At 46.4% G+C, this 22,938-nt stretch overlaps 1 protein-coding gene across 1 annotated transcript in view; it reads left to right on the forward strand.

The window, feature by feature from the left end:
- Nucleotides 1–22,938, forward strand: part of ITFG1 (integrin alpha FG-GAP repeat containing 1) — a 159,760-nt gene that overhangs the window by 116,808 nt on the left and 20,014 nt on the right. Inside the window, exon 14 of the mRNA XM_083164991.1 lies at nt 4,563–4,641. Within this exon, the coding sequence (XP_083021117.1) occupies nt 4,563–4,641 (79 nt within the window). The remainder of the gene's footprint in view (nt 1–4,562; nt 4,642–22,938) is intronic.

The raw sequence follows: 22,938 nt of genomic DNA on the forward strand, positions 1-22,938 counted from the left end.
TAGGCTCGCCATTGCAGAATTCTAAAATAGAATGTTGGCAGCAGCAGAATTCTAAAATAGAATGTTGGCAGCAGCAGAATTCTAAAATAGAATGTTGGCAGCAGCAGAATTCTAAAATAGAATGTTGGCAGCAGCAGAATTCTAAAATAGAATGTTGGCAGCAGCAGAATTCTAAAATAGAATGTTGGCAGCAGCAGAATTCTAAAATAGAATGTTGGCAGCAGCAGAATTCTAAAATAGAATGTTGGCAGCAGCAGAATTCTAAAATAGAATGTTGGCAGCAGAATTCTAAAATAGAATGTTGGCAGCAGCAGAATTCTAAAATAGATATTGAAAACACAGTATTGATCCTTGCACTTACCGTATATACTCAAGTATAAGTCGACCCGAATATAAGCAGAGGCACCTAATTTTACGACAAAAAAACTGTGAAAACTTATTGACTCAAGTGGGACCCTCACTCGAGTATAAGCCGAGGTGGGCTTTTTCAACATAAAAACTGTGCTGAAAAAGTAGGCTTATACTCGAGTATATATGGTTCTTGTAACTATATTATCTTGCTGGGTGCCTCCAAATGTATGCAGTCACTCCTGCTACACTCATGTGTATCATGCATTTGTTATAGAAAGTAATGTCACATGAAGCCTGTTTCAACGCCTTTATTGGTGCTGTATTGAAGGGGATACGGTCATATTGTCGACCACACTTAGGTCGACAGTCATTAGGACGACACCGTTGGGTCAACAGGTGTCTAGGTCGACATAGGTGAAGGTCGACAAGGGACAAGGTCGACATGCGTTTAGGTCGACATAACGTTAGGTCGACATGGGTTAGGTCGGAATGTTTTTTTACTGTTTTTTTGAGCTGACGTGCCAACAGGCGGTATTTCATGCCCTACCAACCACTAGGGTGTGGTGGGAGAATAAAATAGTGTGCCCGGAGCAAAGTGAGCGATGCGAGGGGCTGCGGTTTACATCCAACTGTGTCCATGTCGACTGTGCCGACATTCGTGTAAAAAAACTGCAAAAACCTTGTCGACCTAACCCGTGTCGACCAAACGCTGTTTCGACCTAACCCCATGTCCCCATGTCGACATTGTCCTATGTCGACCTTGCCACCTGTCGACCTTCACCTATGTCAACCTAGACACTTGTGGACCTTCCCAACTGTCGACCCAACGGTGTCGACCTAATGACTGTCTACCTAAGTGTGGTCGACAATACAATCCACACCCGATAAATCAAAGCAAGGGGTTCTATGTACCTAGATACGGTATCTGTACGGTATGCTTATATTAAAAATGTGAGGAGATATTTGGAAGTAATTAAACTGGGAATTAACTGTAGTCTGTGATTTCCGGGTAGAATCTTCTGGATCCGATATGATATCCCGGCGGTCGGGATCCCGGCGGTCGGAATCCCGACCGCCGGAATCCCGACCGCCGAAATCCCGACAAGGGGGGGACATGGATCGCCCCCCCTTGCGGGCTCGCTGCGCTCGCCACGCAGCGGGCCCGGTGCCTCGCTACGCTCGGCACGCTATTTTATTCTCCCTCTATGGGTGTCGTGGACACCCACGGAGGGAGAAAGTTTCGGGATTTCGGCGGTCGGGATTCCAGTGTCGGGATTCCGACCGCCGGGATCCCGACCGCCGGGATATTAACCGCATCCCAATCTTCTTTGTGGGGGAGAATTGCTATAAAAAAACCATGGGGATGATTCTGGTTCACTTGCAGAAGCTAAATCTCTCTCTAATGGACAAAACCATGTGCATTGCAGGTGGGGCAGATGTAACATGGGCAGAGAGAGTTAGATTTGGGTGCGTTATTTTGTTTCTGTGCAGGATAAATACTGGCTGCTTTATTTTTACACTGAAATATAGATGTCAGATTGAAGAACAAACCCCACCCAAATCTAACTCTCTGTGCACATGAGATGTCAGACTCATTTTGCATTTGGAGAGTTAAAAATGCACTCCATGACATTTCCCTAATTCCTATGTAGATGTTGGGTGGTGTAGGAAGGCTTATAGTGATGGACCAGATGTGGTGTGGATAGGAGATGATGTAGATGTTGGGTGGTGTAGGAAGGCTAATGGTGCCCACACACGCACCGATCCCGGCGGTGCGATGCTATGCGATGGGGTGCGCGCTCCGGCGGCACCTCATCGAACAGTACAAAAAGTAAGTGCTGCACATACTTTTTGTACTAGCTTTTTATCGCATCGCATGCACATCGCATGCACAAGGCATACGATGCGATGTGTGCTAGTTAAGCACAGAACGCACGCCGGAATCGATGCGTCTGTGGGCACCTTTATAGTGATGGACCAGATGTGGTGAGGATAGTAAATGATGTAGATGTTGGGTAGAGCAGGAAAGCTTATCGTGATGGACCAGATGTGGTGAGGATAGGAGATTATGTAGATGTTGGGTGGTATAGGAAGGTGTGTAATGATGGAATAGATGCTGTGAGCTGTAAAAGTGGGTGAGGAGATGAGTAATGTAGATGTTGGGTGGTATACAGTAAGTATTAGTATACAGCAGTAAACCTTGCCCGATGGATGAAATAATGGTCGGTTGTATCGGAGTGTGTGCAGATACAACAATGTCGTCCCATTTATGGATTTGGTAGGGATTGGGATCATTGGGTCAACCTAAGGATGGTCAACAGTCATTAGGTCGACACCGTTGGGTCTACATACCTCAAGGGGTCTAGGTCGACATGGATTATGTTGACAGTCAAAAGGTCAGCATTGGGTTTTTTACCCGAATGTCGACACAGTCGACATGCACACAGGTTTAAGTGTGCTCGCCATGCTTCGGGCACACTATGTTATTCTCCCACCATGCCCTAGTAGGGCATGAAATACCGCCTGTCGGTTAAAAAAAAAAAACGGTGAAAAACCCCATGTCGACCTTTTGACTGTCGACCTAACCCATGTCAACCTAACGCATGTGGGTAAGGATTCATGCCTGCTTTTTTAGAAATTATATTTTAGTATCTTTTTTTGCCAACATAACACTGTTTTTGGATAATAAATTGAACTTTTTTAACCTACTTTCCGGCGCCTGTTTTAAGTTATCACACCCATCCACTTTCTGCATGTGTTGACCTAACACATGTCGACCTTGAGCCATGTCAACCTAGACACCTGCCGACCTTCCAGTATGTCGACCTAATGACTGTCGACCATCTTTAGGTCGACCCAACGACCATCTTTAGGTCGACCCAACGACCATATCCCTTCAGTAGTCTGGACTGTGTCTTCCCTCCTGCTGCTTTGTGTCACCAGTGGAAGGCTTGCATGAGTCTATATATTAAATAGCTTCCATACAATGGCAGGAGATTGTTATCACAGAGGTGCTGGCTGTGTAATGTTATGTAGTTGGGTACCTGCTCACCTACACGTACAGTAGTGAACCTATTCATGTATAAACCTTCATACACAGCACAATATCCTGCCAATGCGAAATAATGAACGTCTGGTGCAACAACATCATTTGAAGAGATCAGAGGGACAGCGTCCTTCAGTATGCAAAGGTCAAGTTGTTTGTGGCTGCTCCTTTAATGACAAACGCCTGATTATAGTGTTTTATGCTGCCAGGAGACTGCATTAAAACTACACCACTGTGCTATGCAGTCAGATGGAAGACAGGCTTGATCAAGTTGTTTCAGGCTGCGTTTGTTCACGTCCGTCAATTTCTCCCTCCCCTCCATCACTTTCCTGTGTATTTGCATTGCTGGACGGAGAGTAATGGGCCTACTTTCTGCACCACTGAGTGCCGCTCCTGTGACAACTAAACTGTCCTGCTCCGCTCCCAGTTTCCTGACCTCTAGTGTCAGCTCATCTCTTGTAAGTCGGCTCTTTTGCTGGCATCCCAATGGGAATTCTTCCAGTTCACACACAACGTGCCCACGCACATGGTAAATCCGTCATTAGAATATCTGGTTATTACAAGAACTGTGTTATGCAATGTGAGAGAATAAAGATGTGTCCTCATACACCTCGTGTCTATCCACCATACTTTATTCAAAAACACCTTAAATAGAAATCTTCCCTTTTTTTTATATAAAATAGAATAGAAAACCTTATTTTCTTACTTTATTGTCTATTCATGAAGCCGTGAAAAGAGTGGAGAAGTTGCCCATGGCAACCAATCAGTTTTTGAGGTAACATTTATCCATTGAATTCTATAAAATGATACATAGCAGTACCTATCACATACACTCAAGCTGCCATTTTGTGGAGTGCACCAGTATTTATAAGTATAAGGAAGGGGCTCTACACTATTAACCAATGACACTCTTACGGTATTTCTGAGGTAAAAATTTGGTGATCAAAGTGGTTGAATTCACTTAAAAATAAGTTTATTTCTACAAAATGGCTGCTTACATGATTAGGCAATGTGTGTATAGCAAATATGTATATATTTTATATAGTATATAATATAGTGTAATGTGGAAGTAAAATCTTAAAACCTATATCAGCTCAAATTGTACAAAGTGTATTTGTTTGTAGTAATTGGAGTTGTGTTTTAATCATGGCTTCTTTGTTTTTAGCCATTCGGTGTTAACCAGCCGGGCCCATACATAATGTACACAACGGTTGATGCAAACGGCTATTTGAAAAACGCCTCAGGTAGGATGAGACTGTTTTACTGACATATTTGTTTTTCTGTTGTTCCAACAGTGCACACTTTGGGGGTAGTGAAATAGGTGTAATTGGATTCCATGTGGCACTGTCACACTTGGCGACAGGGGGCAAATCAGGCCACCGTTACAGGCCTTGAAATTCTGCCGAAATGGCTGATTGACCTCCTTCAAGTAATTGAATTCCCCCCTTAGTGTAAAGATTTTACTTTTGGTGAGATCAATATAAACGTGGGCTGTACATTGTTGATACGTACATATTTATGAATCTTATCACATTTTTCAATATAGGGGAGTATGCAATCCCCCACTGCTATTTCCGATGGGGGAAATAGTGGCGGGGCCTGTTCAATGCTGTCTTTACCGACAGAGGGATCACGGCAGAACGAGCCCGACTTTAGAAGCTGTCGGGCCCGTTCTGCCGATAACGGGTGTGGATTGTCTATGTTTTAGAGAGATTCTTTCTTTTCTAAGGAGAATACCCCTGTGAGAATTTCTGTCAGAAAACTGTTGGTCACGCGTTTTTCAGTTTTATCAGTCACGCGTTTTGTACAGCCCATGAATGGCAGTGTTTAATTGTATTTTGTGGCTAATGATACATTTTACTGCTGTAGAGAAATACTGATGCATCTGTATGTAATGGTGCAGGTGCAGGGGTAATGGACTCTCTGTGTATAGTACATTATGCCCTGCCGTTTTACTGGGTGTTGTACAGTACGGGAAGTCAGAGTGACCTATTTGTTAATGGGTCACACTTCCCCTTTTTAATATCCCAGCTGTTCGCTATCTGTAGGTCACATAGCTGTAATTATGGGCGAGCATTAGCAGAAAATAAGATGTGTAGAACGTAGAATATCTTGAGAGTGACACACTCCTCATATTCTGGTTCTCATGCTAATGCAGGCCGGGACCGCCTGTGTCGAACTACAAGTCAGTGGGGCTTGTAGTCCCACGTCAGCTGGGGGCTGTAAGGTTTTGTAGTCCTGTTCTATAGTCACTTCTGCGATCACCAGGGTTTCCGGGATTGCATTATCACATTGTTCTATGCATTTACTGTTGTTTATTCAAACAGATGGAGGTGCATGTATTGTCTAACTGGATAGATTGCACGCTGCCCTGAAGTGGCACGGGGGTTCTAACGCACATGTGAGGGATTCTAGAATAGAACTATCCAACTGCAGGACAGCCCCGATCTATAACGTTACTATACAAGATCATGGGGAAATGGTTACAAAGCCAAGGGGAGGACTTTGTGTGGGTGCAGAGCTTATCCCGACCATGGGGTAAGGTGACTGCAAGGAGGGAAGGCCATCTTACCCTACCAACAACTTCTAGTGTACAGAACATTAGTAGGGAGTTTCAGGGGGAACCCTTGGGGAGGGGCACATGCAGCCTCCGACTTCTGCCTCAGGACCAGCTCTGACTGACTGGCTCCATCGCAGTGGGCGCCCGCCATGTATGAAATGGATAGCGCCGCCATTCGTGACATTGTTTTGCTATTCAATAGATGCTCCCCGCAGTTTACTTCAGTCACACTACATTTAAAGTTAATTAAGGGGATTGTGTTTCAATGAAATAGCATAATCTCCAGTGGAAATGAGTGTTGCAAAAATAATCTTCCAGCCACACAAGACATCACATATTTCTTATCGAGAGGGAAATTTCCACACTGAGCCGTCATTATCCCTTATTAATATCAAACCTCTGTATTGTGCCCTCATGCTATTTCAGGCCTTACGGAGAACGTTTATCAGGCGAGTGTACTGCCTGTATCACACACTCCTCACACGCCTACCTCATCTAGCGACTCACAAGAACACCTCATGCACACCTCATATACTAACACATGCACCTCACCCACCCACTCACAAGAACACCTCATGCACTCACATGCACACCTCATGTACTAACACATGCACCTCCCCCACCCACTCAGAAAACCACCACATGCACACCTACTGACATGCACACCTCATGTACTAACACATGCACCCCACGCACACAAGTGCACCTCACCCATCCACTCACAAGACCACCTCATGCACTCACATGCACACCTACTGACATGCACACCTCATGTACTAACACATGCACCCCACGCACACAAGTGCACCTCACCCACCCACTCACAAGAACACCTCATGCACACCTCATGTACTAACACATGCACCTCAAGCAACTTCTAAGCAATCTGACTATACACATAAAAGGTCGACACATAGGTTGTCATGGCTAAGGTCGATAGGGTCCTGTCAACCTTAGCAATGTCGAACTAAGCCCTGTCTACTTTCAGTGATCGACCTAATGTATGTCATCGCGTCGAACCTCTGACCCATTCCCACTGAACTACGGTCTGCCCTCTGATCCACAAGCGTCACTTACATATGGATAAGATGTTACTATTCAGATTGTTTAAAGCAGCCCCTTTTGCTTGAGTGATACGTTTGCTTGGAAATAACTTTACAACAAGCCATTGGACTGAGTATTTCCTTAGTGCCTGGCCTGGAGAGCGAGCGTGGTATCATGTCACTAGATGCTGCAATCCTTGTACGGTGTTAATGTGATCTAATCGCTGGCTCGGAGTCCGCGCTCAGGGACTAAACGCTTATCAATAAATGGTTCCACTTTCCCCTCTCGCTGCCGAGCCCGCCCTTGACGCATCTATGATTGATCCAGACAGTTTGAAGCAACAAATGACAGAAAGCGGAGAAATTCTATACTGCCAGTCATTTACAGCTGACAATGGCAGCCTCCCTGAACAATACCATTTATTCCGTGCACCCACACAAAGCACCGCGCCGCACGTCCACGATTGTTACTCTGTGCCATTGATTTATTGGACACATTTTCATAATTTATAGGGAAGATGATAAACTGCAGGTACAGAAAGCTTTCCTTGCTGAGAATCTATATGGCAGTGTAATCTATGGGGTAATGATTTGCTGTGCGTAGCTGGGCTGCACACGCCTCGCTGCATTGATCTGCACCCATTCACTCTTCTATTTTATTATTATTTATAACGTGTAAAACTCTGACCCGTAACCTTTCTTGGCAGCATTCCTGTAAAAAAAAACAGGACAGTTGTGGTTATACCGCCATCCGCCAAGCCTAGGCCTGAAGTCCACAAATCTCTCACTCCACTCTTCATGTCTCCAGATCGGTAACTCACGGCCTCTATGGCTGGCGGAGTCAGGACTGTGGGGGTGCGTGCACGGTGTAGCAGAATGCCGTTTATCCTACGCGTCATGCTAAACCCAATTTTAGGTGGGGCGCTTTTCTTCTTAGATGTGTGCCACCAGGCTACGACTGATTCCCAATGACACGGGGTCCTTATGATAGGTTACAGGACAAGACTGCAGTGTAGCCAACCAACAGGACCTACACTTGGGGGCTCAGAACTACAAAATCCTGTGCTCAATCCTGGTGGTGTTCTGGATGGGGGTTTGTCTCTTAAGGTGCCCATACACTAGTAAGATTTATCTTCAGATCTGCCTGGTTGGAACAAAAACATGGTTATGGATGAGTGACAGTTTGTCAGTTTTCCAGCAAATGGTCAACTGTCATTTGATCTCATCCATAACCATGTTTTTGTTCCAACCACACAGATCTGCAGATAAATCTGCGTGTGTATGGACACCTTAAAACATCATGATCAGCCACAATCAAATCCTCATTCTTTACTCTGAGGCACACAGCCAGAATCAAGCACTTGCTTCCCTTAGAAGATCTGCCTACATAGATTTGTATCATCTCGTCTGGATTATTACAATGCCCCCTACTTTGGTCTTCCATCAAAATAATTGCCCCACTAGCAGATGGCACAAAACACAGCTACTGGACTATTAACCAACCAGCCCTCGTTCCAGCCATATAACACCCGTTCTCTCCTCCCTCCAATGGCTGCCTAGAAGATGATGAATCCATTCGAAAGCTTACTAAGCCCTACATGACCACGGCTCAAGATACCTGAAACAACATCCGATCCCTTAATGTACCACTTAATTACTGTACAATTTACCTACGGGCCGAGCTTTCAGCTTTGTGGCTCTTACTCTAAGACACTCTTCCCCGTACAGTGCGAGAGGCCCCCACTCTAGAATCCTTCAAACACCAACTCAAGACTTTCAGGCTCACACGTTTCACCATTGTCCATAGTTTATATTTTATGTAAAGGCAAATGTAAAATACCTTGAGTTCTACTGGGGGAAAAGTGTTATATAATAACTAGCTGAATACCCATTCTTCGCTTCTGGATGAGGATGGTAACATAGAATTATAGAACAGAGCAGGTTGTGTAGCCAAGCAAGGCAGACCTGAACTGGGCAGAAATATCAATGTTAAGTTTAGTCGGTGTTAGTGGTCAGTGAACAGTCAGCGCTCACCGGCAGGCGCAGGCTCGAGCAGTGGAGGCGATGAGCGGTTAGTGAGGCGCGGGGGGAAAGGCCGAGAGCCACCCCCCACCCCCCGGCCTGTTGGCGTATCTTCACACGCGAGCCACCCACCTGTTGGTGTTCCTAGACACGCACACAGGCAATGCGATTGTCATGACAATATTGATTTTAGCAGTCCCCTGAATTCATCAGAAGCCTTTTCAGTCCGTATAATGAGAGAAAATGTCAAATTTATGCTTTGCGCTTTCTTTGCGATTTTAGTGGATGGACGGTTTCATTTGTAAAACCCATTCTTCGCAAGGACCTAAGGAGAACCTACCTGCCAAGTTTCAAGATTGTGGGCCGTGTGATTTAAGAGATTTCGTGATGAGTCGATCCATGAGTCAGTCTTGGTTTTTGCCTTTTTATTTATGTATAGATAATAATTATAATTATTATTTAAGACACCTGTGGCCCTCTAACTATTGAGGAAGTACACATCCCGGCCTTTACACAATTTTAGTATGTCTTAACAGGCAAAGGTGATAAGGTATGCTGGTAAGTGTAGTTCCACAGCATCTGGAGTGCCTGAGGTTTCCAACCCCTGGTCTTACAGTATGTGGAAAAAGGATGGAAATATTGACATATTAACCTCGATTTCAAGACTACTGTATGCAAAGAAGACATTCTTACTCTATAGGAAAATGTGGGTCAAAGTAAATAAGATTACAGAATAGTGTTTCTATCCAGCTCCTGTTAGGAAACCGTAACTTCCACTCTCGGAGCCTCGCGCTTATCCTCGCTACTCTGCCGCGTTAGAGAGATCTTATCTGAGATTGGCAGAGGGCTGTTAGAAGCGCCGACAGCTCCCTACCCACCTCCAGCGCCTCTCTCCACAGGCCCCAGGGGGATGGAAAGCGTTAAAGGCAACGATTGCTGTATAATTTCATCTAATCCCTTTGCCCATGCCTTAATCTTCTCCGGCTCTCCAAGACTCTATCTGTGCTCTGTTTAAAGAGATGAAGACAGACGCAGATTGACAGGTCCGCCTCGCGGTTATAGCCCGAGCATGAAACTTCCCAGTTTGCCAGCTTAGTCTCAGTCGGACAGACACAATGCAGTCATGTAGGGTTGCTATTAAAAAAACCACAGCAGTTTTTTTTTTTGTTTAGTTTTTTCATTTTCTTATAAAATGGAATTTTAGCAGTTTTTCCAGCAATGAGTATCTTGCAGTCATTAGCATGGGAAGATCAGTGGTTTTGTCGCAGGCACTGGGGAGTAAGTCTTACTTCCAGCGGCGGCGGGATTACATAGTAAGCTCTTTAGACCATGTGTGGAGTAGTCCCAGCAGCTGACGTGTGGCAGTAACATACCCTGACAACCAGACACCTCGGAGTATAGTGCACCGGCCAGGGGAAGGAAACACCTGTTATGTCGTGTACAGTAAGAGGATGCCTTGGCCCACCATTGAGTACCCACCCAGAACCCACATGGCAGACCACCTGGTACACAACTACATGCAGAGCTACCATAAACTGAATTTTGCTGTTTGCCTTGAGCGCCAGCGTGTCATGGCAACTAGAACACTGAATGATTGACCTTCTGTCATGCATGTAGGGGCAGCTTCAAGGTACGAGCAGTAATAAGTGTTATCTGCTGATGGGAGTATCCTTGTGGGTTGGTCGCTGGTTTTTAACTCCATACCTCTAGGTACTTTACCCGGGAGGTTATTCTGCATGACACATCCTGCAGCTAGTTGCATCTGCCCCTTAGTGTCTCCTGCACACACGCACAATGTGCCTTCCTCCCTGTACAGTTCCTCTTCACTCTACCCAGCTTACTCCATACCTCACTGTTAACTGCACAACTTATGTCATTGGCAATGGCAGAAAGGAGTGTGTTTTAATTGTTTAAAATAACTTGAGCATGTCCAGGGCGCTTCCTACCTCTAGCCATGATGCCGGCGGCTCCCGCTCCTTCATGGCTGGTAGAGTTGCCCTGTGCTGTGATGTCACTTCAGTGCCCCACCCTTCTAGTCTGTCACTGACAGAGGAGCAGCACACACAAAAATAGACATGGACATCAGAAACCGATGATCAACAAACATCAATGATTCCAAAGGGCAGGGTGGTACTTTTCCCATTGAATTGTTAGCTTTAAATAGTTGCCAGCCAATGGATGCAGCTGTCCAATGGTTGACAGGCTTGTATGGAGCTGTCGACATCAGGGAGTGGTGTTTGCCACACTTTGTGCACACATTCGCAAAGCGCCGAGGCCCTGGCATTAGTAGGGGGGGCAGTCCTGGAAGAAAAAGCTTAGTAAATGCTAAAAACCACAAGCCTTAAACTTAGATAAATTGCAAAAAGTGTACATGGTTATTATTTCTGTAATAATGGCAAGAGAAGCCTGGTGATATGAAAATGGGTATATATTACTTACAGCGATATATATTACTTACAGCGGTAAGCAGTCACCAGGGAGGCGCAAGTCTGCCAAAGCGATCACCCTGTGACTGTATGCCTGGTAAAGGAGGCTATGTACATACAGACTATAGACATTCATCATGTTGCCATGGTTGTAATGCCAAAATGCTTGGCATGTTGGCGACATTGTCGTTTATCATGTTGTCTGATGAAATGTCTTCATAATTAGAATTTCAACAAAACACCCAGAGGTGACCTGTCTGATAATCAAAACCCCTGCAGTTCCTCTTCCTGCTCTGCTGTGCAGCTTCTAGCACAGTGTGGTCTGTATTTCAGCACTGATTTGCAGACCAGACATGTGCTAGAAGCTTTGCAGCACCATGTTGACATTTCAACAATGCCGTCATAATGGTCAACATTTTTACAACATTTTGATTTACACAGAAAGCCTTGTTCCAGAAATCACAGATAACATTCTGTACCATGTCATCTTTTCTCCCAAGTTTGTCCCCAAGGCCTGTGATTTTCCTGCATATTTATTGTGGTTTGTATATAGAAGGTGACAGGGAAATATATCAGCTGTCTCTCTCATCACTTCAGTCTTCCCGAATACACCGCACGGGTTCTAACCTTAGTGTCTTCCTGGCGTATCTTCCACCCACAGCTGTGCAGACATACAGTACAGCAAGAACACAGGATGGATTCACAGTGGGGACTTTTGTTTTATTTCAGCATGAGTGGGAACATTCACCAGAGTAAGAGAGGTGATACCTCCCACCTCGCTTCCTGCCAGGCACAGCCTGCGCCTCAGACACGGAGGTGTACAAGTGCTCTCTAGTAGACTTCCATGTCCTAACGTGCGGCACTCTTCGCTAGATCACGTCAGAGGTTTTTTTCCCCCAGACATAAGTTGGAATCGATGCAGAATTTTATTCTAATCATCACCAGCAAAATGACAGACTCTGATTTCTATCATTTGCGGAACATTTTTCCAGTTTGTTTTATTAACGTCATTGTGACCTTATACACTAATCACGTCATGCTGGTCAAACATCGATGGTATGTAGCAGGATTAGATTTCCTGGCAGCCTTCTAGTGGTTGTGGAACTAAAAGTCCCAGCACATACAACAGTTGGAGAGCTGCAGGTTATCTGCCTGGTCTCTAATCCAGCAGGATATTCTATGTGGGAATTTTGTTCAAAGATGACACATTGTTTTATTATACTGAGCTATAATAGCGTATAGCGTATGTTCCTCATACGATTGGATCCATGCATTGGGCCAGTGCTTTGCTGATGCCGCACAATACCAGGGTGGCTAAAGAAGATGTTTGAGATGCCATCCTGGCACCACTGCAGTGGGTATGTAAATGTCATCAAGAAATTCCTGGCTTTTCGTGCCATTTATTATTTGGAACTATGACTTGCTTCGCTGATTCAATCATTTTTTTTAAATCTAAAGTGGAACATTACTTCTCCTGTATATGTTATATTTCTCACCAGCCTGATAATACAAATGGTAACATGTTAATTACTGGACTTATGTTTTATACAAGTACTCCTGCACAAAATGCTTCACTCCAACCAACTAATCCATACCTCACTAGGTGTGCCTTCTCCCCACCCTGCTACTCCATGCCTCACTAGGTGTGCCTTCTCCCCACCCTGCTACTCCATGCCTCACTAGGTGTGCCTTCTCCCCACCCTGCTACTCCATGCCTCACTAGGTGTGTGCCTTCTCCCCACCCTGCTACTCCATGCCTCACTAGGTGTGCCTTCTCCCCACCCTGCTACTCCATGCCTCACTAGGTGCGCCTTTTCCCCACCCTGCTACTCCATACCTCACGAGGTGTGCCTTCTCCCCACCCTGCTACTCCATACCTCACTAGGTGTGCCTTCTCCCCACCCTGCTACTCCATGCCTCACTAGGTGCGCCTTCTCCCCACCCTGCTACTCCATACCTCACTAGGTGCGCCTTCTCCCCACCCTGCTACTCCATACCTCACTAGGTGCGCCTTCTCCCCACCCTGCTACTCCATACCTCACTAGGTGCGCCTTCTCCCCACCCTGCTACTCCATACCTCACGAGGTGTGCCTTTTCCCCACCCTGCTACTCCATACCTCACGAGGTGTGCCTTCTCCCCACCCTGCTCTTTGGGCTGCTGTTGCTGGGCTGCTCCATGGCATCATATCGTACACTTTCCATCACAGCTTTAGTTTGTTTAATATATATGTAGCACCCTTCACATTTATTATTACCTCTTACCTAGGTAAGTCTTATCACATATAATTTCCCCTATCCCTTTTACTTTTACTTCAATTTCACACTAATGTGATGCCATGGGGTGGCTCTGCTGGGCTGGCCTGGGGGGTCCTGTGCCCTGGACCTGTCTCAGAGTAGTGTTAGGGACTTGTCCTATTGAGGTAACCTGGACGCGGTGGACAAGCCCATAATAATGGCCATCATTATGCTAATAACCTCCAATGCAATATAGCAAAGATATTAAAAGGTCTAGCATTTATATTTAGTGTGCACCTGCAAACTCCTCCTCCTGCTTGCTGCACTACAGGTCTCAGCAGGTAGCACCTCATATGTCCAGAGTGTGCAGTTTAGGGCCCTTCCCCCTATGTACTCCATACCTCACTAGGTGTGCCTTCTCCCCACCCTAATACTCCATACCTCACTATGTGTGCCTTCTCTCCTCTCAGCTACTCCATACTTCACTAGGTGCGCCTTCTCCCCACCCTGCTACTCCATACCTCACTAGGAGTTCCTTCTCTCCACCCTGCTACTCCATACCTCACTAGGTGCGCCTTCTCTCCACTCTACTACTCCATACTTCTCTAGGTGCACCTTCTCTCCACCCACCTACTCCATATGTCACTAGGAGTTCCTTCTCTCCACCCTGCTACTCCATACCTCTCTAGGTGCACCTTCTCTCCTCCCAGCTGCTCCATACTTCACTAGGAGTGCCTTCTCCCCACTCTGCTACTCCATACCTCACTAGGTGTGCCTTCTCTCCACTTTACTACTCCATACTTCTCTAGGTGCGCCTTCTCTCCACCCAGCTACTCCATATGTCACTAGGAGTTCCTTCTCTCCACCCTGCTACTCCATACCTCACTAGGAGTTCCTTCTCTCCACCCTGCTACTCCATACCTCACTAGGTGTGCCTTCTCTCCACTTTACTACTCCATACTTCTCTAGGTGCGCCTTCTCTCCACCCAGCTACTCCATATGTCACTAGGAGTTCCTTCTCTCCACCCTGCTTCTTCATACCTCACTAGGAGTGCCTTCTCTCCACCCTGCTACTCCATACCTCTCTAGGTGCGCCTTCTCTCCTCCCAGCTACTCCATACTTCACTAGCAGTGCCTTCTCCTCACTCTGCTACTCCATACCTAACTAGGTGCGCCTTCTCTCCACCCAGTTACTCCATATCTCACTAGGAGTTCCTTCTCTCCACCCTGTACTCCATACCTCAGTAGGCACGCCTTCTCTCCACGCTGCTACTCCATACCTCACTAAGTGTGCCTTCTCTCCACTCTGGTACTCCACTCTACTACTCCATACCTCACTAAGTGTGCCTTCTCTCCACTCTGCTACTCCATACCTCAGTAGGCGCACCTTTGAAACATAGAATTTGACGGCAGATAAGAACCACTTGGCCCATCTAGTCTGCCCCTTTTTTAAACATGTTACCTCAAACCATATTTGATCCTTATTTTTTTGTAAGGATATCAATATGCCTATAGGGCCCCATACATCAGCAATTAATTGTGACAATTTTCAGATATGGAGATGATTGCCACAATTAATTTTAGATGTGTGGGCTCCCCCTTTTGGCAATCCCAATCAAAATCGCCAATCGATTGCTTAATCAGGTTTTTAAACATGTTTAATAATCTGGTATTATCTGCAGATCTTTTTTATATGTGTGGGCATTCCCAATTCGTCTTCTCCATCTATTTACATTATGAACAGCAATCGATTGGGGCAATTTCCAGATATGAAGATGCAATCTTTAGATGGAAAAATCTGCCGATCACTGAAATAAATCTGTAATGTGTGGGCAAGTCCAATAGATTGCAGAATCCATTTATCTGGCAAAAAAATCCCTGGATCTGGAAATCCATTAATTGTGATTGCTGATGTATGGGGCCCATATCTCTCCACTCTGCTACTCCATACCTCACTAGGATCACCTTCACTCTATCCAGCTACTCCATACCTCACTAACAACGCCACTCCTCCCAACCTCTCCACAAGTAGCATCGTGCCTTGGTGCTATCGCTTGTTCCTAGCGTATTCATGGGCTGATTGGTGTAGCGCATAAATGGCTGCTTCAACTGTGCAGTTAGACAAGGTAAAGTTTGTATGGTGCAAAATAAGTCTGCATTTACTTAAAACAGTTAATATTGTGAAACCACCGCAGGTATGTAAGACATTGGTGTATGTATCTACAGAATACTGCCGTTTGCTGGATAATCTGCTGTATCTGAGCAACAAGTCCTTTGTGCTCCACAATACATGGAAAGTCTTCCCAGGTACAAACAGGGGCCTGTATAGGAGATTACAGCATACAGTATAGAATGACAAAAATCGCCCTGCACACAATCATTTCCAGCCGTCTGTCAGGGTGACCAGCCGCCGGTACAGCATGAATTAATGGTATTGATCTGGATTTAGTCTAGCACTTGGTAACGCTTTCTAAGGCCAGGCCATTAGCTACAAAATGTGTTCACATCTCTGAGCTTCACAAAGTGTTATCCAGAGTAGGGACACACTGATCCCGCGCTTGTACAGTGATTGGTGACTCCGGCTTGATCCCCATCCAGGAATAGCTTGGGGGGTGAGTAAGTGAAAACTATTGTCTCCTTTATCATAAAGTAAGAGAACGAGTGCTTTGAGTATTAAAGTAACATGGGATCACTGCCGATGCATGTAGACACTGGCAAAATGGCTTCCCTTTTACCGTCATTTTAATAGGGATCATCCGCCCTCAAATAATTACTTAATTGGCTTTGACGAGCCTTCCTGTTAACTTTACTAATGTATCCCTTTATTTTTCTATCTTTCTCTGACTTTTCTGCTTTTCAGCACCTGTGGTGGATTCAGTACTGAATCCCGGCGGTCGGGATCCCGGCGTTCAGAATCCCGACAGCCAAAATCCCGACAAGGGGGGGACGTGGATCGCCCCCCCTTGCGGGCTCGCTGCGCTCGCCACGCAGCGGGCCCGGTGCCTCGCTACGCTTGGCACACTAATTTATTCTCCCTCCAGGGGTGTCGTGGACACCCACAGAGGGAGAATGTGTCGGGATTCCGGCGTCGGGATTCTGAATGCCGGGATCCCGACCGCCGGGATTTTAACTGCATCCCCCTGTGGTTATATTATCTGGCTGCTGGTTATTTTTACTGCCCTTGGATACAACACGGATTTGCAGAGAACAGAACTGCGGCGGGCATTTAAACTGATCCTATTTAAATGAAAGGGTATTATAATCGCATAAATAGTATGCGTTTCTCCCGTCAACATGGCCTGACTGTCGGCATGATCATAACAGTCAGGACTTGTGGCCTGATTCAGTCCTGATTACAGAGTACTGCAATCAGATAGGGGCTGCCTAGACACAGGGAAATCCCGGCCCTGCGCAAGTCTGTGAATGGCTTGCGAATTGAACGCTGTTCTGCAAATCAATTTGCCTTTCACTCAGCATCGAATGATTTTCCCAGTCGGCGCAAGTGTGCATAACCCTGACCCTTCTGTGACCTCATCAGGCTGATCGAGGCTGGCGCTGATGTCACAGAACCTGTTACCACCCACAATCGGGGACTTCTTGTCAATAAAACTGTGAGGGGATTGCGAAGAGATACAGTGATGTTTTTGTCACTTTTTGGCATGCTGAAAGCCAGCATACAGGACGCCCCCTGCAGCGTTTACATGATTAGGCACAGCTGCTGCATACAATGTAGCAGCTGTGCAACATGCACATCTGCGTGGGGTCGAGGTCTGCGCCTTGTCTTGGCCACTATACCACATGTGGCCGCTGTTTGTGTTTAGACCACTCCGCTGTGACTTTTGCTGTGCTCTTCAGGCCGTTGTCCTGCTGGAGTATAAGCTCACTAGTACTAGGGAGTAGGTTTTCCTGCAGTATTAATAAGATAAGTATCACCATAGCATCATACACCCGCAGCCATGTCTCTGGTTGGGGATAGTCCATTGGGGATTATTGGGCAGTGTGAGGCTGGCTCCCTTTGTTCAGTCTGCTCTCATAGGCAGGTGGTACGTTCCTCTGCATGGTGTGAGGGACTCTCATCTGCTTCCCGGCACATTCTTTGTGAGATTGTATTTGTATTCTTCAACAATGGTCGTATTGCATTCCTTACCTGGAGCACAATTGCTTCTGTGGTATTTATAGTTTCTTCCTCCATCACTGACATACAGACTACCTCTGCCCATGTTCTCTTGATCAGTTTCAGGTCATATTGTCGACAGTTAAAAGGCTGACCACTATTAGTCGACAGACAAAAGCAGGAGCCGTTTAACTGGTGCGTCATCACCTTTGATGTTATCTATCCTCCAGGCTTAATACATCTGTCCCACAGTGCCTGTAATAATAACAGCCCAGAGCCAAGAACTAGTCCTCCCCAAAGCAGAGGTTAAGGGTCAACCCTCCCCCTCTCCACCCACCTATCACCTACCATATATTTCCAGGTGGAATACATATTTAATAACATTGTCCAGAAAGAGATGTCTGCTGCTGTTCTTACACCCCCTCCCAGCGTTCTTACACCCCCTTCCAGCGTCTGACTCACTGCCCCTCTAATGACTTAATACACATGAAAGGTTAATTAGAAAAAAGGTGAGTTGTGTTTTATTGATGGCACCAACCGAGATAAGGATTTCTCCTTATCTCCTCCATTAATTGGTTCAATCCTAATTATGTTCTAAAATCTATTGGAAAAGAGAGATGATTAGAAGCCTACCCGATAGAGGATCCACGCCAGCCACTCAGATAATGCATTCATGCTCCTGGACCCCCGTGATTACGGATGATGAGACACGAGGCAGGGTTTCATCTAACCATTTACAGGCGGTCGCATGCACCATACTACTGCTGCTTGTTCAGGCCAATTCTAAACACGTTATTGTGTAGTAATATGCTGGCCGGGTGTAGAGGTGGACATGTGCTTCTTGTTTTGTTATTATACAATCATTTATGTACCACAGTCACTTCTGCACGTACAGCGGTGTACGCTTCAACATGTGGAATATTTGTCTCTTGGGCGAGTGCTTGAGTTGTGTTTATTCAAATCTACCTTGGGTACCCCACGTACTTCCTCCACGGCGGGTCGCTACCAACAAATTCAACTATTTGTGGTTTATATCACACCAATATGGCTTTAAAATATTGGGTTTAGAAATAATTTGGACTGCCCTAAGTTTAGTTTCTCAAAGGGAAGCTTGTGGCACTTGTTGTGGTCTTACCCATAAGTAACCCCTGTAGTATGCACACGATCAGTAAGTGAAGAAGCGGTCTTTAGATACACTTACTATGCGGTATATCATCAATATGAGTATGCTAGCAAACGTTTGTATCGCCAAGCTATGGATGGCCTCCTCTGAGAGTCAGGTCTTAAGCCCCCCATAACTAGTAAGATTTGTGCCGATTTCACCCAATTCCGAGTGATCGGGCCAAATCGGATGTGTTTGACATCCCCCTCTGACCCATTGCACAGTCCTGTGGGTCGGACTCTACAGATTGAGCCTGCTGCAGGTTCAATCTATCGGATCGAATCCATCGTCGACACATCGTGGGTGCTTTTTTGGGGTGTGCCAGTGGTGAAGCACCGCTGGCATATTCCTATGTTCAGGGGCGAACACGGGTGAGGAGCTGGCAGCAGCAGGGCGGGAAGCGGCAGCAGAATTTAAAAAAATATTTTCAGTAGACTGGCAGGCTGCTGATTAGCTGAGAGAATTCTTCCAGCCAATACCCATCCGGCCTGTTTTTTGTAAAAAAAAATTAAATTCAGCTGCCGCTTCCCGCCGCCCAGCAACTGCCGCAACCAGCTCCCCACCGCTGCTGAGCACTCCTGCTGCTGGGGCTCCTCGGGAGTTAACATGAAATACATTGCATGCAATGTATTGCATATAAAAATGGCATATCAAGTGACAAATCGTAAGTGAGCCTTTCCGGGGGAGCTCAAGGGCAATTTGGTCCGATTTGTTGATCTAGTGCAGTGGTTCCCAACCTTTTTTGTCTCCCGTACCCCTTGATTAGGATTTTCATTTATTTATGAGTACCCCCTGGCTTAACAGGGACAAGGGTGGAAGGTTTGAGTGGTGCACCCTGGGGTGCCACCCTGCGCTCTGTTACACCTAGCCTTGAGGAAGTGTGCTGGGGATTTCCGCAGTAATTATATAAATATCACATACACTGTTGGTTCAATTTAATAAATAAATAATGGGTTTATTGAAATCCTTCCAAGCTTAAAACATAGTTTGGGACAATTGGCCCGTGCATTTACATTTATACCGTAGTGGAGCAATGTATATGCAATACAATACAGATATAATAAAACAAATGTTAATAAGAAATGAGCTGTGGATAAAAAATTGCTATATACAGTATAAATAATGGACACAGTATTTGTATAAAAAATGGTAAAATCACCTAGTACCGGTACACATACCACAGTGGGGGTGGGGTGGGGAAGGGGTGACTTACAATGACTAACACAGACTAACACAGACTAACACGGTCTTTGTGGTACCGGTGGAAATGTATCAATATACATGTGCCGTATGCTGTGGCTCCTGTGTTCCTCTCACTGGTGCTGTCACTTGTGGAGACGGCGCTGGGCGAGTCCAGGAATTCACATCAACTAGTTTCGCCCGGGAGTGGGCTTCTTCAGGATACTTGTGAAAACAGGGACAAGTCATAATGGCAATGACGAGAAAAAAAAAATTGCAACCACTTGACCACAATATAAGCTCAACTCATTCTGCGGACAGCATATAAAATAACAGAACACTGTCAAATCTCTATTACTGAAGCAACAGACATTCCAAAGGATCACGTTAGCCTTCCAATAGTGCCAGATACACATATGCCCCCAAAAGTGCCAAATACACATATGCTCCAATGGTGCCAGGTATGCCCCCACAGTGCCAGAAACAGGAATGCTACCACGGTGCCAGGTTATGACCCCATGGTACTGGGTATGCGCCCACAGTGCCATCAATGCCCCTATAGTGCCAGCAACAAGTATGCCCCACAGTGCCAGCAACAAGTGTGCCCCAGTGCCAGCAATGCCCCCACAGTGCCAGCAATAAATATGCCCCCATAGTGCCAGCAATAAATATGCCCCCACAGTGCCAGCAGTAAATATGCCCCCACAGTGCCAGCAATAAGTATACCCCCACAGTGCCAGCAATAAATATGCCCCCACAGTGCCAGCAATAAGTATACCCCCACAGTGCCAGCAATGCCCCCATAGTATTTCCCAGCAGCAGCACACTCACCATTGATGCTGCTGCCGGGGAGAGGACAGTCCAGTGTCCCCCTGCAGTCACTGTAGCTGCCGCTGCTGCTTCTCTCAGGGAAGGAGAGTACAGCACACTGCGCATCTCTCCTTCCCTTCACTGTGACTGGGCTGCCCGCCAATCAAAGTTTGCGGGCCGGCTCCTGATTTGCTGCCGGCCCGCAAGCTCTGATTGGCTGACGGGGGCCCAGTCACAGGGAAGCACGGTGAGGGGTAGGAGAGATGCGCAATGCACTCTCCTCCCCTCAGTCTCAGAAGCTGGCGGCGCGTCTGACTGCTGCGGCTGCCATTACAGGCCGGGCCACCGCGTACCCCCGAGCGGGTGGACGCGTACCCCCAGGGGTACGCGTACCACAGGTTGGGAACCACTGATCTAGTGTATGGGGGCCTTTAAGGCCTGGATAGCCTTATGGAGTCCACACACTTCGCATGCAGTTTACATCGCACCGTTTGGCAAATATTACTTTGGTGTATTTGACTTAAATCTATACAATGGATAGTATTCGATGCCGGGGGCGAGCAGTGACAGCAAGCAGGGCTGCCTGCTCACTGTCACCAGTCCCCCGGTCAGTATTTAACTGACCACCCCTCATACGCCATTTCCCCCTCGCCCCTTTTTTAGAGCAAGGGGGAATCGGCGTATGTTGCTGCAGAAGCAACGAGACCCGCGGGTTCCCTGCATTAGCCGCGAGTCTCGCTGTTTGGGGGAATCCTCACTGTCTTGCGACAGTGAGGATATCTCCTGAACGTAGAACAGGGTGAGCGGCTGGCGAGCGGGTTAAACAGCGAGGATCGCTGGTTTTCTGCAATCCCCCACGTTTAACCCCCTCGCCGGCCGCTCACCCCCGGCTTTGAATACTACCCATGATGTCTTCTCATAATAAAATATAAAACAGTGAACATTGTTCTTGGGAACTCAGACACCCGGGATCCTCAGAAGCCCCTTATACAGAATGTAACCCCTAGCCCCACCATAAGCTTGCCTAGCCGCAGTTACCCATCTGAACTCCTGCAGCAGTTCAAGCAGAGTGTAACAGTAATTACGCAGTGTGGACAGTTTCCATTTTTCGACCGTGGGTGGTGTGAAATGTCGTAGGGCGAATTTCCCAGCAGACTGTTATCGTTACAGCGTGAAGAGCAGATTCCCAAATTTGCAGCTGTCTCCAGGCGCTGTGCGCCGTGCCGTCAGCCTGCACAGATAAGCCGCAGTGATAATAACATCCAATGGTTTCATAGTCCCAGTCGCCAGGTACCAGCCTATCGCTTACACCGCTCAGTCGAGAGCTTACGCTCAGCATCAATAAACACTTCTCCTGCAAGACGTCACTTTTCTTTTTAATGAATTGTAATTGGATCGGATAAAGGTCACCGTACGTAGACCCTGTTTCAATAGTCTCTGATATCAATTACCCATAACTCACATTTCACTGTCAGCCCCGGCTCATAACAGCCTGATGTATATCTACAGTGTGACCATCTTTTCCTTATTGTTTTATCATGAACGCACCTATAACAGACCTAATAGGTTCTGCATAGTCTGGCAAATTAATATGTGTGTCGCGGCGGTTCTGCTGGCTGTACGCACACAGGGTTAGGCCACCCATGAAGATAATCTCATTTCTTGTCCATTAAATGCCTTGTTACCGGCGCAGATCCTGGGCTGAGGCCAGGAAGATATCTCTTGAGGGAAGAGAATAACATTCCGATGTGTTCTAAACAGTCAGCGGAGACTCCGCATAGAACACACAGGCGTTTATAGTTTATTAATAACATAGCAATTAAAACCACTGGGCATCTACCGGGCACATAGAAATGTATGCATCCTGCTAATGACCTGTTGTTTTATTTAATGGGGCGCAGGAAGAGACAGCAGCAGCAAAGAGCCAGAGAGCGTCTTTCTTAATCACACAGACTTTGTTTGAGGTAGGAACGAGCTTCGCCAGCTCCGA

Source organism: Crinia signifera, chromosome 11 (assembly GCF_055691185.1).
Source record: "Crinia signifera chromosome 11, ASM5569118v1, whole genome shotgun sequence".
NCBI lineage: Eukaryota > Metazoa > Chordata > Amphibia > Anura > Myobatrachidae > Crinia > Crinia signifera.